Source organism: Terrapene carolina, unplaced genomic scaffold (genome assembly GCF_002925995.2).
Source record: "Terrapene carolina triunguis isolate 2854851 unplaced genomic scaffold, T_m_triunguis-2.0 Scaffold231, whole genome shotgun sequence".
Taxonomy (NCBI): Eukaryota; Metazoa; Chordata; order Testudines; family Emydidae; genus Terrapene; species Terrapene triunguis.
In genome coordinates this window covers 4,784,333-4,800,190 of record NW_020664582.1, presented here as the reverse complement: position 1 = coordinate 4,800,190, position 15,858 = coordinate 4,784,333, and the positions used below count along the sequence as shown (strand labels likewise).

The 15,858-nt window shown below is 39.2% G+C and overlaps 1 protein-coding gene across 6 annotated transcripts in view; it reads right to left on the bottom strand.

Moving 5' to 3' along the window:
• GTF2I (general transcription factor IIi) overlaps positions 1–15,858 on the bottom strand; it is a 74,420-nt gene that overhangs the window by 42,503 nt on the left and 16,059 nt on the right. For all 6 annotated transcript variants that reach the window (XR_003370027.2, XM_026656424.2, XM_029912498.1 and 3 more), the window contains exons 4-9: positions 11,228–11,362; positions 10,339–10,522; positions 10,111–10,139; positions 8,077–8,131; positions 6,968–7,011; positions 5,685–5,762 (exon numbers count right to left, since the gene is read on the bottom strand). Coding sequence is in view for 5 of the 6 variants with exons in the window: in XM_026656424.2 (XP_026512209.1) it covers positions 5,685–5,762; positions 6,968–7,011; positions 8,077–8,131; positions 10,111–10,139; positions 10,339–10,522; positions 11,228–11,362 (525 nt within the window). In the remaining variant the exon portion in view is untranslated. The remainder of the gene's footprint in view (positions 1–5,684; positions 5,763–6,967; positions 7,012–8,076; positions 8,132–10,110; positions 10,140–10,338; positions 10,523–11,227; positions 11,363–15,858) is intronic.

Below are 15,858 nucleotides of genomic sequence, written 5' to 3'. Positions count from 1 at the left end.
CGGAGTCTGGTTTATTACCAAAATGATAATTTCAAACTAACTCTATGAACTCAAACTAAATCCTCTTCCTAGGATTCCTTTCCTCAAGACCTGTCTTGTCACAGGCCCTGGATCCCTGTGCCAGAGGGATACTCCCACTTCATTTATATTATATTCATGGTGAAATCTTATGAGCCATGCCTGCCCTGAAGATTCAGCAACTGACCTGTAGATCCCTCCTGGATTCCCACACCTGCTAACAAGGTGAGACATTTAGGGCAGGTCTACATTTACCAGGGATTGACGGTGTGGTGATTGATCCAGTAGGGGTCGATTTAGCAGGTCTAGTGAAGACCTGCTAAATCGACCACAGATTGGTCTCCCGTCAACTCCGGTACTCCACCAGAATGAAAAGCGTAAGGTAAGTGGACAGGGGAGTTTCTCCCATCGACCCAGCGTGGTGTAGACATCGCAAAAGGTCCACCTAAGCTACATCAACTCCAGCTACGTTATTCACGTAGCTGGAGTTGCGGAACTTAGGTCGACTAAGCCCAGTAGTGTAGATCTGCCCTAAGGGACAAGAGAAATCACATAAGTAACAGGAAAAATATTAGACACACAATGTGGGTGAAGTAATATCTTTTATTGGATCAACCTCTGTTGGTGAGAGAGACAAGCTTTCAAGCCACACAGAGCTCCTCTTCTTCAGGTCTGGGAAAGGTATTTTGAGTGTCACCATTAAATGCAAGGTGGAACAGACTGTTTAGCATAACTAGTCAGCGCATATTGTAAGGGACCATTCAAGGTAGAGTGGCCTGTTAACACCTCTACAGTCACAAAAAGAGGGGGTTAGTGATTGTTGTAATAAGCCATACAACAAATTGTTACAAATTGTTGTAATAAGCCATAAATCCAGTGTCTCTATTCAGCCCATGATTTTTGTGTCTAGCAGAGTTATAAATTTAAGCTTCCAGGCTCGTCTTTTTAAAGTGTTGTGCAGGTTTCCTTTGAGGATGAGAACTGATAGGTCAGATATAGGGTATGTCTACACAGATGACATGACAGTGCTGCCGTGTAGTTGCGGCTCTCCCAGCGCTGTAAAAAAATACCTCCTCCATGAAGGGAGTAGCTCCCAGGGCTGGCGCACTGTCTACACTGCCACTTTACAGCGCTGAAACTTTTTCACACCCCTGAGCGAGGAAAGTTTCAGCACTGTAAGTGGCAGTGTAGACAAGCCCATAAAGTGATCATTTTGTGAAATGCTTCAATGCAGAAATAAAACCCCCTCTGGCCCACAACGGAACCCCTACAGGGTATTAAACTACAACTCATACTTAAGGAGGACCCCATCCTGAAAAAAATGTTTCCTGAACCCCCTCTTCTGGGCTTTAAACGACATCCGAACCTCTCCAAGCTTATCAGAAGCAAACTCCCCAGACCCAGGACACACCAACTCCAAGGGGCACAAGACACTGCCAGAACAACAGATGCAAAACCTGTAGACATAGCTCCACTGATACAATGATCAACACTCCTCACCCCCAACACACCTTTCAAGATCCATGAATACTACACATGCCTATCACAAAATGTGGTGTACCTCATCCAGTGCACTAAATGCCCCAGTAGCAACTATGTGGGTGAAACTAGACAATCACTACTCTCTCGAATGAACTCATACAGGAAAATGATCAGACAAAAACACTACAACACCAAACACTTTTCCCAAAGTGATCACTATCTCCTCTGACCTATCAATCCTCATCCTCAAAGGAAACCTGCACAACATTTTAAAAAAAACAAGCCTGAGAGCTTAAATTCATAACTGTGCTAGACACTAGAAATCATGGACTGAACAGAGACACTGCATTAATGGCTTATTACAACAATCTATAACCCAACTACTCATCACGGTGCCCTGCCCCGCCTTCCTTTCCTCCTTGAAGGGGTGTTAACAGGCCACTTTGCCTAGAATGGTCCCTTGAAATGCTTGTTAACTACTTACGCTAAACCATCAGTTCCACCTTGTATTTAGCTGATATTTCCCAGACTTGAAGAAGAGCTCTGCGTAAGCTCAAAAGTTTGTCTCTCACCAACAGAAGATAGTCCAATAAAAAAATATCAGAGAGACAAGGTGGGTGAGGTAATATCCTGGTATCAACATGGCTAAAACAACACTGTATATAACAATGGAAGAACTTTTGAATAGTCATTTATGCTTTGAAATGGTCTGTATCCATTTATCTGCATTATGCCAGTTAATATAGAAGTTAAATGGCCGTCAGATATAATTAAGTGTTTGGTAACAGTGTGGTTTGTTATTTTCCTTTCTGTATGAATTCCTGCTTTTTCTATAGTGGTTTTTAAGATGGATTCTATTAAATGAATTCCCAGTGGCTGGCTCTTATACCATTGCAGATCAACTTGTTGCAAAGTGGATTTACAATTTTTAGCAAGATGAAATGGGACACTTCCTTCTAGCATTCTGGATGATCTCCACTAGAGAAAAAAATATTTGTAGTTAGAACTGGACATCTTTCTGTATTTTTACAGAGAGTGTAACCTTTTGAATTTAAGAGTCATTAGGGTCATTCTTTTTCTAGCTTTGGGTTGGCTCTTTTTTTCAAATTGAATATATTCTTTTCCATTTTCATCTTGCTTCAGTTGGATGTCTTCCCATTTTTGCTGCCTCATTTCATCATTCCCTCAAATTCCAAAACACATTATATTATTCATCCACATTGTGTTTTGAAGGGAATTGGCACTGTGTGGTCCAAGCTGATTTGTCAAGTATAACTGGTTTACAAGCTCATTGGTCACTTTGTCAGATGCATTTTGTTTGCAGACTTTTCCTTTTGTTTTCAGTTCTCTTTGTTTTAATTTCAAGCCATCTCTGGTATCTTTGAAGAATACATTAGTTAGGCTGGTGGAATAACTGGCTTGTTGTAAGTAACCTTCAGTACATTGGAATACTGATCGCAGAGTGAGGAATTCATAGTCACAATTAATTATTTTCATACGAAGAAAGTAGTATGCTAGTAAAGTGTTTAGTTCTACGGATGATATATCTTGAATAGGTCTCATTTCATTCAGTGTTGATGGGAAATAGGATTGCTGATTGTGCATGTCACTTTGGGTTTTTGTCACTATATTTTTGTTCTCCGTTTTTTGTAAAAATGAATGAATTTTCATGTACAGAAATAAATTCCATCTTGTTACTTGTTACAGTGCTGGTATCTGGTTCTGGCACTAAAGGTACTTCACCCTCATCTTTCCCATGAAAATCTTATCTTCATTTCCTAAGATGGTATGGGTTCTGTACGGAGTCCTCCAATAGGAAGTCAGTGTGTAATTTTGTCATAAATATGTTTCAAAACATTTGGCAAAATCAGCTCAAGATGTACAGAATTACACCTCTACCTCGATATAACGCTGTCGTCGGGAGCCAAAAAAATCTTACCGCGTTATAGGTGAAACCTCGTTATATTGAACTTGCTTTGATCCACCGGAGTGCGCAGCCCCGCCCCCCGCTTTACTGCGTTATATCCGAATTCGTGTTATATCGGGTCGTGTTATATCGAGGTAGAGGTGTTTATAACACTTGAGATACAGTTTTACGATGTTTTGTGAAAGGGTCTATGTGGAATTCTGAGATAAGAATTCTCTACCAAGTTAGAAATAAAGAGGTCTTGAGTCAGTGTAATTAAATACATTGTGTTTGTGGAGAAAATATGATGTTAGGTTAGTAAAAGTCAGATGTGGTAATTAGCATGTAGATGAAATCCAGTGACATGGGTGCTCAAAACTTCTTCCCAAAAATTAAGGAAAAACAGCATAACAACCAATTCAGCTTTCATAAGACTAATACAATAAGCATTCATTTTATAGGTTTTGTTATTTTTATACAAACTTTTCCATCACTTACTTTTCACCAGACAATATTGCTGAAGATATACACATACCTTTAGGGTGCAAGGTTTTATTTTGCTTTGTTTGGGTGGTTGCTTTAGTTCTTTTACTTAGTCCCTAGCAGAGAGTTACTGAATATATGGTATTTCCCTAACTCATGCAAACACACTGCATCACTATGTGTTGCTATGTATGCAAGGAGACTGGGGTAGTTATGAAGTCTGTTTCAATACGGATTGTTAAAAATAGAGTCAGATTACATTTCATACTAAGGTCTAAATTTCCCCCAGAGATGCATGCATGCATCTCCCAGTGAAGCCAACGAGAGTTGTACATCATATAGAGGGCACAATTTGGTCCTAAAAATAACAACTGATTACTACTTTGTCGAAATCTGGATCTGACTCTTGTTTGTTTTATAGCAGCACCTATTAAACCCCATAGGCACATGCTGGACAAAGCTGTAAATAGCTGAAAAAGATCCTTAGACTTATATATACACATGGTCAAAATATCCTGAACAATTTTTTTCCTCCCATGAAAAAATAGCCCCCTTTTCCAAAATTTGAAAAGTTTTAGCAAAAACTTTGATATATTTGAAGCTCTCTCTTTTTTCAAAAATCTAACAGAAACTAACACAATTATGCTTGCATGACTTTGTTCTGCAAAATGTTTAGTCTTGGAATGATTAGATTTCTTTTTATCAGTAAATGTCAATAAACATTGATTTCACTGTACACACCCAAACCAATGAAAAAATATTTCCATCAATGATAATCAAAGTTTACAGATAGGCAAAGAAAGAAAAATACTGCTTGAGAACTTGAGTTTGATTTAAGGTTATTTACTTATATATTTTTGACATACAATGTTGATAATTTGTGTTTTATTGGTTATGAAGCTTTAACTTTTTGAATCTCAATATCTATTGTCATTAAGTAATTACTGTCTGAGCCTCTATAATTTCCCACAACTGAAAATTTAAATCTTTCAAGCTAACTTTTACCAGAAATTGGTAAAATAAGAGATATTACCTCATCCACCTCGTCTCTCTAATATCCTGTGACTGACATGGCTATAACACTGCATACATCAATATTCTATATTGAAATTATAAAAAATAAAAATTGAATTATGCCAGGCCTAAAAATGTTTTTTGTTTGAGTTTTTTTTATTTGTTTTTGTTCTTGCCAATCCTGATGGGTCAGGTGCATCACATAGTGGATTTTTTTCACAATCAGAAAAATGTAAAAAAAAATTCGGAAAACAAAACCAAAATTGGATCACTACAAACAGCAATCAATGAAAAATGCTGTCAGATTTACTGACACTTTTGCAATGAAAAAAACGGAACCAGTTTTAGACAATTAAATTTTTATGGTAGATGAAGCGTTGAGCCAGACAGCCTTTAGCACAATGCCTGGTAAAAAGGTGACAAAAAGTTGTCACTGGGGTTACATTTTGCAAGCCCATCACCAAAACAAAATAAAGTGTAGAGTTCTTCCACAGTTCTATCAGCTCAATGTAGTTATTTAATACTAGCTTACTTTCAGTGATCTATAATGTCATTTAACCGCGTAGGGGTGGGGGAGCGCCCAATTCTGTTGCAGTAGCTGGATGCCTATTTGCTTCATTGAGAGTTACTTAAATGGCTACCAGCATGGAGGTTTTGTATTAGAACAAATAAGTCTAGTTTAGCTACGCAACTACAATGTGTCTAAAGACAGGAAAAAACAGCAGTTGTCACACTTAGATATAACATCTTATGTGACAAAATATATGCAAGCTAATATTACCTGGAATATTATACTGATAGTAGTCAGGATCCTCCGATTCCTCTTTTACTGTTACTGTTGCCATCTCTAGTGAAATTCCTGCAGAAGCAACCGAAAAGTAACCCAATCACATACGCAGACACATGATAAAGGGATTCAAAAACAAATTTCTATCTTGTCTTTATTGCACAAAGAGGACCAACCAGTTTGAAGTAATGTGCTAAGTTATTATATTTTAAAAATGGTATAGTGGAGTTCTAGGTTTCTTTTATCTCAATAACTTCCCTATCAAATAGGTTCAATTTACCCTATTTCTTTTTTCTAACCTGCTAGTCCTGCAACTCAACCTTGGATCCAAAAAGTCAAGCTGGGTTCTTCCCTTCTTGTACACAATCACCAATCATAAAAGTTTTGCATCCCCTCCTACACACATGGCACTTCTAAACTAATTTTTGCTCACTTATGTTTATATAAAGTAAATTCAGTTGAAATCTAGAGATTTCTGGAACTGAATCATTTTGCTGTGTGCAGCAGCACTGTAGGTCCTTGAACTGGTCTATATTCTGCTAAGCAATGCTCTAAGCATGTCGTCAAATGGATTCCAAAATGTTTTCAAAACATTTTGACTAGAGGAAGATTACCACCCCAAGAGTCTGCTGAATAGCATTAATAATGCTGCAAATGTTCTAGCAACATTTGCAGCAAAGATTAGACTCCTCTTCTTCTTTTCAGTCTCTCTGTGACTGATTACTTTACAAAAAAAAGAAAGCACATTGACTCTTTGTATGTATTAAGTGATCTAAAAATCATTAATCTACACAGCATCTGTGAATTTACACTATCTAGGATAAATATTAAGGGATATTAAGCCCATACGTTAGGACTGAATATTATAGCTGACAGGGCTAGTTAATTCTTCCCTCCACCCAAAGGATGTAGAAAACTAAAGAAAAATGGGGAAGAAGTTGTAGTCTAATCCTCCCATCTATTTACAGTCTTATGACATTGTCATTAGTACAATTATATTAGACGTTTTATAAAACTGTATAGACCATTATTTCTCAGTCCTCAAAATGGATACTTTGGACCAATTAAATCCTATAGTACTTAGTCATTAGTAGGCTATAGTTTGGTTAAATGACGAAAGGAGTTTGTTAATATATTTATTTATTTATTGCAGTCAATTGCTGCTGTTCTAGCGCATTTCTGTTTGCATTGTCTACCGCTATCTAAATGCAACCACTTGAAATTAAGGCTGCTTGCTCAGAATGTTTTGCAAAGAAGTACAAAACAAAGTTACGTACCAGAATCCTCATTTGGTTCTGTTTTTACTTGGACAGGAGGGCCACTGAAGGGAAAAAACCCACAAAATTAAAAAAGAAGAATCTACAACATGCTTATGGAAGTTTCTGAAGTGCTCATATTATCTAATAACAACTTGGAAGTGATATAAAGAAGTTAAGAGAAAAAATTCACAGTGCCATGTAGTAGCTATTCTGGAGTATCATATGTGGCTTTCAATATCATTAATTTCCTACCCAACTTCTTTAAGACATATTTAGGCCTTGGCTACACTCAGGACTTCCCAGCGCTGCTGCGGCAGCGCTGTGAAGCACAAGTGTAGTCGCAGCGCTGTAAGTACTCCACCTCTCCGAATAGCTTGCAGGAGAATAGCTTGCAGCGCTGCGTGGGAGCGTGCAGCGCTGCAGGATCTGATTACACTGGAGCTTTACAGCGCTGTACTCGCTGTGCTCGGGGGGGGGAGGGGGGGCGTTTTCACACCCCTGAGCGCAGCAAGCTGCAGCGCTGTACAGCGCCAGTGTAGCCAAGGCCTTAGTATTACAGAACTGCACTATTTTTAGTAAAATGTGTATTCAGAAGCATATAATTCTATAAAAATTTGCATTTTGCAACATAAATTTTACATTCATGAATTTCTAACTTGTTCCGGACACTGCCAAATGGTAAAATTGTATGACATTTAATGGAAGAGACAGTGGGAAGGATTAAGCTTGATGCATATACTTGTGACATACTGCTGCATGCGACAAGCTCATTACTGAATGATAACATATGAATTATTATATATCACTCATGTAGGCTGAAGTGAAACTGATATCCATTGAGTTCTGAAGAACTTGTACATATACACACAGCCAAGAGTAAGAGGAAGTTTGACTACATGCCATTTTTGATCTTAGGTAAGCAAAGCTTATTCAGACAGAAAAAAAGTTTCAAGAAAGTTACATGCCCTATAAAAATACATACTAGACACTGAAAACCATAAAAGTGTACAGAGTGTTCTCATTTTCTCTCTCCTTTTTAAAGGTGCTGTATTCATCAGACAGAAGAAAAAGCCCACAACTGTTACATATATGTAGCTATATTTCCAATAGGAAAAAAGACATTTTACCTTCCACTTGGTGGTGTAACTGTGCGTGTAGAATCTGTAACAGTCACATGAGCTCCTGAAAATGAAGATACGATCTACAGTTTTCTTATATGTCATTTACATTATATACAAGTTTAAAATGCCACAAAGATAAATAAATACTGTTTTGCTAAACAGGATTTAATTTGAGTTTCACAAATATCTACAGAAAGTTGTGTTCAGAGAGCTTGTGCTTTTATAAGAAAGATTTATTGTTACTGTCTATAGCAGGGGTGGGCAAACTTTTTAGCCTGAGGGCCACATCTTGGTATGGAAATTGTATGGCGGGCCATGAATGCTCATGAAATTGGGGTTGAGGTGCAGGAGGGGATGAGGGCTCTGGCTGGGGGTACGGGTTCTGGGTTGGGGCCAGAAGTGAGGGGGTGGGGGGGGGGGAGGGGGGGGAGGGATGAGAGCTCCGGAGGAGGTGCGAGCTCTGGAGTGGGGCTGAGGGATTTGGGATGCAGGAGGGTGATCCGGGCTGGAATTGAGGGGTTCAGAGGGCGGGAGGGGGATCAGGGCTGGGGCAGGGGCCCAGGGGTGCAGGATCTGGGCGGCGCTTACCTCAAGAAACTCCTGGAAGCAGCGGCATGTCCCCCCTCTGGCTCCTACGTGGAGGCGCAGCCAGGCGGCTCTGCACACTGCCCTGTCTGCAGGCGCTGCCCCTGCAGCTCCCATTGGCTGCAGTTCCCAGCCATTGGGAGCTGCGGGGGGCGGCGCTTGGGGCAGGGGCAGCACGTGGAGCCCCCTGGCTGCCCCTAAATGTAGGAGCTGGAAGGAGGCACATGCCGCCGACTCCGGGAGCCGCAATACACGCATGTGGAGCGGCCCCAGACCCTGCTCCCCAGCAGGAGCTTGAGGGCCGGATTAAATCGGCTGGAGGGCCGGATGTGGCCCGCGGGCCGTAGTTTGCCCACCCCTGGTTTATAGCCTAAAAAGCAACACTAATACAATATTACTTTAGAATATCTTTTATTAAAAACGTAAACATTTTATCTATCCCTGTCATCATTGTTACTGGAAGTCATAACAATAAAGCTAAATTGATGCTGTGTCTCAACATTATTAAACTATCCAGTCTGTTTTGGCAATCTTGCTACCCTGTTTCTATATTGCGGTTAGGTGCATAAATATTATTGGAATAGGAATTATGGACATTTCTACATAGTTCTTGAGCATACTGAAACCTACTTTTTACCTTAGCATCATTTTGTTCATTAATGGAATCTTTGCCATTTCTATTACATCAAAATCTTACATGTCTAAAGGTGTGTCTATACTGCCCTGCAAATCAGACTGTGTGTGTAGGAGGACATTGTTTTCAGAAAGTGAAATTTATCCCTAAGCAATGACCTCTGCAAGATGGAAGCCCTGTGGTAGCCCTTCACAGTGGGGAGCAGCAAACACGGGGCTCTGTATTGGCTTTAAATAGGCTGGCATGAAATTCTTGTTTCTGACAAGTCAGCTGTTGCTTAAACAAGTCCCTTCTCCAATACATGCAAACACACTTGCGTTGATTCTTGGAATTGGCATACTCCACGATATCCATAAAAGACATTTCTACAGATGATACATGGGCCTCCAATAAGCAATCAGAGAGTTGTGGTCTAACCAAAGCACTGGGAGAGAGGAACTCATGAGTGTTAATCCCTGGTCTGACAGTGATTCTCTATGGAGTTTTAGGCAAGTCACTTGGCCTTTCTGTGGATCAGTTTTCCCTTCTCTACAATGGGGATAATACTTGATTCACGGTAAGACAAGTACTGTACGAGGATTGAACATATTAGAATTAATTCTCCCCCCAGTCAGTGGTTCTCAGTAGAAGGCACAAAGGTTATGGAACTATTCTGTTTTCCAAGTGAATAAGTCAAACCACAATCTAGGCATTTCTGCCAAACAGAATATTATAATAGATGTGTTTATAGGTGCCCTAACTCCTCAAAGAATTGAAGATAAAAATATAAATTCTAATTATAATTTTCATGTTTTGTTTACTGCAAACAACTTGATACTTACCTAGGTGTTTCTTTGGCTCTAGGAAAGGCCTGCATTAAAACAAAGAAAGAAAAAGTAATACCATTACCCATTTGGTAGTATGACATTTAAATACAAACACTGAATTTTTCATGTAACAGACAGTATATGCACATAATTTTTAAAAATTGTAGCATTTAAGGTACCCACAGAAAAATATCAATTAGCTGTTCTGATTTAAGTGGACAAACCAATAAAAGAGAATGTAACCTTTTGATCACAAATGAGATCCCCGATTTGTTTTCCAAAATCCATTTCAGTGTTGTCACATCATAATTTGCTGGATGTTTAAATGCAAGTCCTTCAGGAAGGCCCTGCACTACCACTGCAGACTGGTCCCTTTGAATCTTGTCATATGGCACAGGGACTACCGTTGACTTCCCTAAAGCTTTACCTGTAAATTGTTGGGAAACAAAAAATACGTAAGATTAAATACGACAAGCTAGGCTTTCATATTTTTTCCTTCCTTCTTCTGAGTCCTAAGTTTCTCCCCATGTCTCTGAACCATGTTCTTCCCTGTTGTACATTCCCACCCTATGGTCTGCTATTTCTGTTACCATTCTTCTCAAGGGGGATTGCAGCATGAGGCTTCCTTCAAAGCCACTTTCTAATTGACCAAAGAAGATCTTAATTGAGTAACATGATGCAATGTCTCCTTAGTTAAAAGATGGAAACTGTAATACATCCTCTTCCTCTGGAGAGGAACATGCTTCCCCTACAACACTGCAAGACCTTGATTGCTTTGGGGGCAGGGTAAGACAGACTCAGACATGGATCAGAAATTCAGGAATTACGCACAAGTTGCACAGCTGACAGTGCAGAGAATTACCATTAGGTTACATATTTCGTTCTTGCTTAAAAGAAAGCTGCTCCATGGAACATTCAGAATGTTCATGTGCAGTGAAACATGTATAAGACAGCAAACTCTTTGGAGTTTAAATACAGTTTAGAACTACTGAAAAATTAAGCTCATTACCTCAGCAGTACTCTAGACTGAAGGCAGAAACTATAAGCCACTCTCCATCCTACTTTAATGATGGCTTAGCTATCCCAGGAAGAGTGTTATTTCAGATTTTTTTAAATTAGTTTAAGAGCTTACCATAACAAAAGCAGAAGAAATCCTCTACAGACTTTCGGAGAGCTTCCATTTCTACAATATCCACTGTCAGCCTGTTTACAAGTGACGTAGTCTTTGTTTTCTGCAGTTCAGCTGCCTTTTCCTCTTCAGAGACACCTGCAAATTATTTTGTAATGATCAGAACACAAATCCCAATCCCAAATCCCTTAACAACTCATCTGTTGCCCCTCTGGAAGTAAGCTGTTAATACTACACAGAACAAGAACAGTACACATCCCTTAAAAGCAAATCTGTTCCTATGTTGATAACAGGTGGGTTATAGGTGTTTATGCCAGCATTATTATACTGTATTCATGAAGGTCATAGATATCATCATTAGAGCAAACTGCAAAGATGATGATGAACTAAGAGACATCTAAGCTGGTTGTTTTTGCATAAAGAGGTAAAGAACATGAAGGAACAGTTTAATAGAAAGGCAGTGCAATACTATCAAGTAAAAAAAGACTCTGAAGCAGTCATGAGGGAAGCTAAAATGCCTATATCTGAGGAGTCTGTCAGCTGTCAGGTTTTACTTCTGACGTCTTATTCGGTAGTTACATTAAACCTTGTTCTATTTATGTTGTATAATGCTTAACTGATTCTTTCTGAAGGAAGGGATATGCTCTCTCAGTACAACTGCTTGTATGCAGTGCAGCTCTTTCATCTTTTCAAAAGACTTGTTAAATTAAGCATGTGTCTGCTATTGCTGAATGGGAGGGAGTACTGTCAAGCTGTTAGTGCATGGAACTGAAAATAACCAGATCTAAACTGTATTCATTGTCCTATTCTCTGAGAAAAAACAAAATAAATACCATCCACCACCCACATGCAGAGTGATGGATGTTAACTCCCTCAACCATATACGATGGATGGGAGAGAGCTGCATTTCAGATTGCAATTTTGTGCTCTAATGACATCATTCATGTATTCCAAACATTTACGGAGATCCTTCAGTAAAAAGGAAGAAATTAAAATTTAGTCTAATGTTTGAAAGAAAAAAAATGTACATATACAGGTGCACATGCAAGGGGGAAAAACTGCTGAAGTTGTCCTTACCTATCATGATGTAGCAGTAGCAATAGAGCTCTGAAAATTCAAATTTTTACGGAAACTGTTGCTAGCATAGTTATTATCAAAGTAACAGAATGCCTACACGAAGCTGGGCATCAAGAATAGGCTGTGGATCTAAGTTCCCTCTAAGCTACATGGCTGCGTGGCTGTGCAGCTGCCTATTAAGCTCCGCGCAGGGGCTCAGGGCTGCGGCGGGGAGAGATGCGTCTCTCCAAGACCCAGACTTGCCACAGCGGGGAGAGGCGCCTCTCCCCGCCGGCCCCAGCACGGACCTGCCCCGGACATGCGGCAGCCAGGAGAGGGGCGCCCCAGTACCGGCCTGAACCCAGCCCCAGCACGGACCTGCCGTGGCTGGGAAAGAGGCACATCTCCCCCCAGCCCAGGTCCTGCTGCGGGGATAGAGAGCTGAGTGTGGGAGGGAAGGAATGCGCCTCACAACAAAATTCATTCTGCACATGCATGGGAAAAATTAGAGGGAACACTGCTGTGGATTGATCAGGAATAGGTTATGTATATTTAATAAAAATCTACAAGTAATCTACATAAAATTCTATTTAACTATACATATCTCCTCTACCCTTCAAATCACTTGCCTTCTTTGTGTCTTTGAAAATCTCCAAAGGGCATTGGAGTGTCCAGCTCCCACTCAAAGTATGGGAGTTGAACACTTAAATGACCTGGGACGGTTTCTTCCTGTGTAGAGACAATACCGAGCACATCCTAGGTGCTACTACAAACAGACAAGGGGGCTAATACTTACCTACCTCAGTGAAGTTCTGTAGGGATTAAATTAATGACTGTTTCTAATGCGTGCTCCTAGATTCTTGGATCAAAAGGTACTATAGAAGTTCAAAGTATTGTTAACTGCACCACTGATTTTTTTCAGATGAAAAACTATTCTACTGAAAAAGACACAGTAACTTATTTGTTAAGTGTCAATAGCGTGCTTAGCACTTTATTACAAAAATCAAAATAAAACAAACCCCAGATTACATTGTCCGTGCCTCATTAAGTGTATAATCTAAATAGGGATAATGCAAAGATAAACTTCCCTTGTCAACCAAATGAAGATATCATTGTTGTGTGATTTCATCAGAGTGTTTAATAGCACTTTGCAGTTACTTGAGACAAGCAATGGTAGGCTTAACAAAAGACAATCAACTATGAAGAGAGTTGTTACATTATACTTATACTTGAGTCTGCATTATACTTATTGTAGAAATCAGTTATTGCAATGGGTTGTCTCATGACAAAAAAAACAAAAACAAACCATGAATGGCTAGCACTGATTAGCCAGAAATTTGTACCCAAGTTGATAGCAGGCACTGAACCTCAGTTATTTTTTAGGTTGCTTTATTGGGTATACTAGAATGGAAGAGTTCTGAGCTAGTATAAGAACAATGTACCACTGATCATGTTGATCTAAAAGGAACATTTTTCTGATAGAACACTCTAAAATAGTACATTCTGACTTTTAAAAAGGTATTTTCCCTTTTTCAAAAAAGATTTGCAAGGGTTCTTCTGCTATCCTAATTTTGTTCAGGAGGGTCTTCTGAGTGTACCCGAGACAACCAACATGCTCAGGTCCACTATTCTTTCTTTTCTCTGTGCAAGCACACCTGCCTGCTCAGCACCATCTTCACTGCTGTTACTACCAATAAAGCTTGAAGATGAGTGTATGTGCAGTAGTTTTCTGCCTGCTACCTCTGTAACAGTACATGAGAGTGAAATTAGCCCAAAGTCTGAAAAAGGAAGTGCAAAGAACCAATAGTACAACTTTGGAACTGACTATGCAGAAAGTACTGTCAAATGGAGGAAGTAAATAAAAGTGATGGGGGGCAGGAATTAAAATCCTCCAATTTCTTTCATTTAAGGTAATCCTAGGTGCTACTTGTAACAAGAGCAGATAAAAACTTCAGCTCCCACTGTGATTTTCAAGTTGACTCTGTCCCTTTAACTATGCTGCATTCTTGCATCTACATCCTTAGGTGCCTAAATCATTTGTAAATCTGGGTCTAAAGGTACTATTTTCACCTTTAAAAAAACTAGAAATGACTGCAAGTATGGTGACGCAATGGATAACATAATGCCTTCTAGACCTCAACGGCAAGAGAAGTGTTGAATGGATTTCACACTAAATACTGGTTTTAGAAACTCAAACCACAAGATTTGACCACATGAAGATTTTCTAACTAATATGTGACTGATTATTATAAAAAGATAGTGGCTGGAAAACCTACAAGAGTAACAGATTCCATCCATGTGCAATAGTAACTAAACATGTACTAGTAGAATATGTCAATTATTTATTGAGTGCCATGAGCTTACTTGACATTGTATAATACATGAATAAGGAAATGATCACTGCACCAAAAGGTTTACAACAATCTAACTTGTAAAGTACAGTTCAGATATTTAAAAAAAATTCTGACCAGTTGAAGGCCCAAACTCCAAATGATTGTATTTATTTATTTTTAATTCTTTAGTGTGTTTTGATTGAAAAATCTTTCCAGAAGTAGAGTTTTGAGGAAGAAACTGATTACAGAAGATGGTCATTTGGTTTACAAAGAAGAAGAATGTTCTTGGCTTGAGTACATAATGTATAGGCTCTGATTTTTCGATCAATACAATGTGTACAGTAAAAAATAAAAACATTTAGCAACAATTCTCTTCTATCAGCTCAGTATTGATACAAAATATAGGTGTCATTTTTTCCATAAAATCCTCCAGCAATTTAAACTCGTTTCCATCACCAGAGCCCCACTAAATTACACCCATTACTCAAAAATGAGTCTCAGATCCTGAGCCCGGCTAGTTATCAGAGACTGCCTATATTTACAAAAGATGCAAAAAGGGAATAAAAAAAAGAGTGAAGCAAAGGGAAAAAAATACTGGGTCTACAACACAACAGGGAAGAAGAGCAAGCAAATCTGACATGAAAAGTCCACACATACTTTAAAAAAAGAAAACTAATTGTCCTATAGACATGTAAAAGCAAATCAGGACTCAATATTCTCAACAGACAGAACACAACTGGCTTAAAAAGTGACCTGCAAATGATTATTTTTTAAACACTGAGCTTGTGCCTTTTCTGTTCTTTTATGATGAAAAATATGGCTTCCAAGAGATTTTTATTTCCACTCCCCGCCACCCCACCCCACCCCTTTTTTTTTTTTTAACAACCTGAGAAATGGCAGGATCAACTCTGGCCTTCCCTGGTTTTTCTGGAGGACTTACTAATGTCTCAAAACATGCTTATTGCACATTCACATCTTAACTGAAGGGGCAAGGTGTGGGTGGGGGAGAAGGCCTCCCTGGTTTTGAGTTTCATATTAGGACAACTGTAATAAACCCTAGCTACAAGAACAGTTCAAGCTGCCAAGGGAGGTGGTGGAATCAGCACTACTGGGGACAGTTAAAGCTAGAACAAACATTAATTTATTAGGAATAATTACGTCAACCTTTATACAGAGTACTAGATTTAGTTATTTGATCTTTGTCAGTCTTGCCTCCCTCCCCCCCAAATAAATAAATAAATCCCT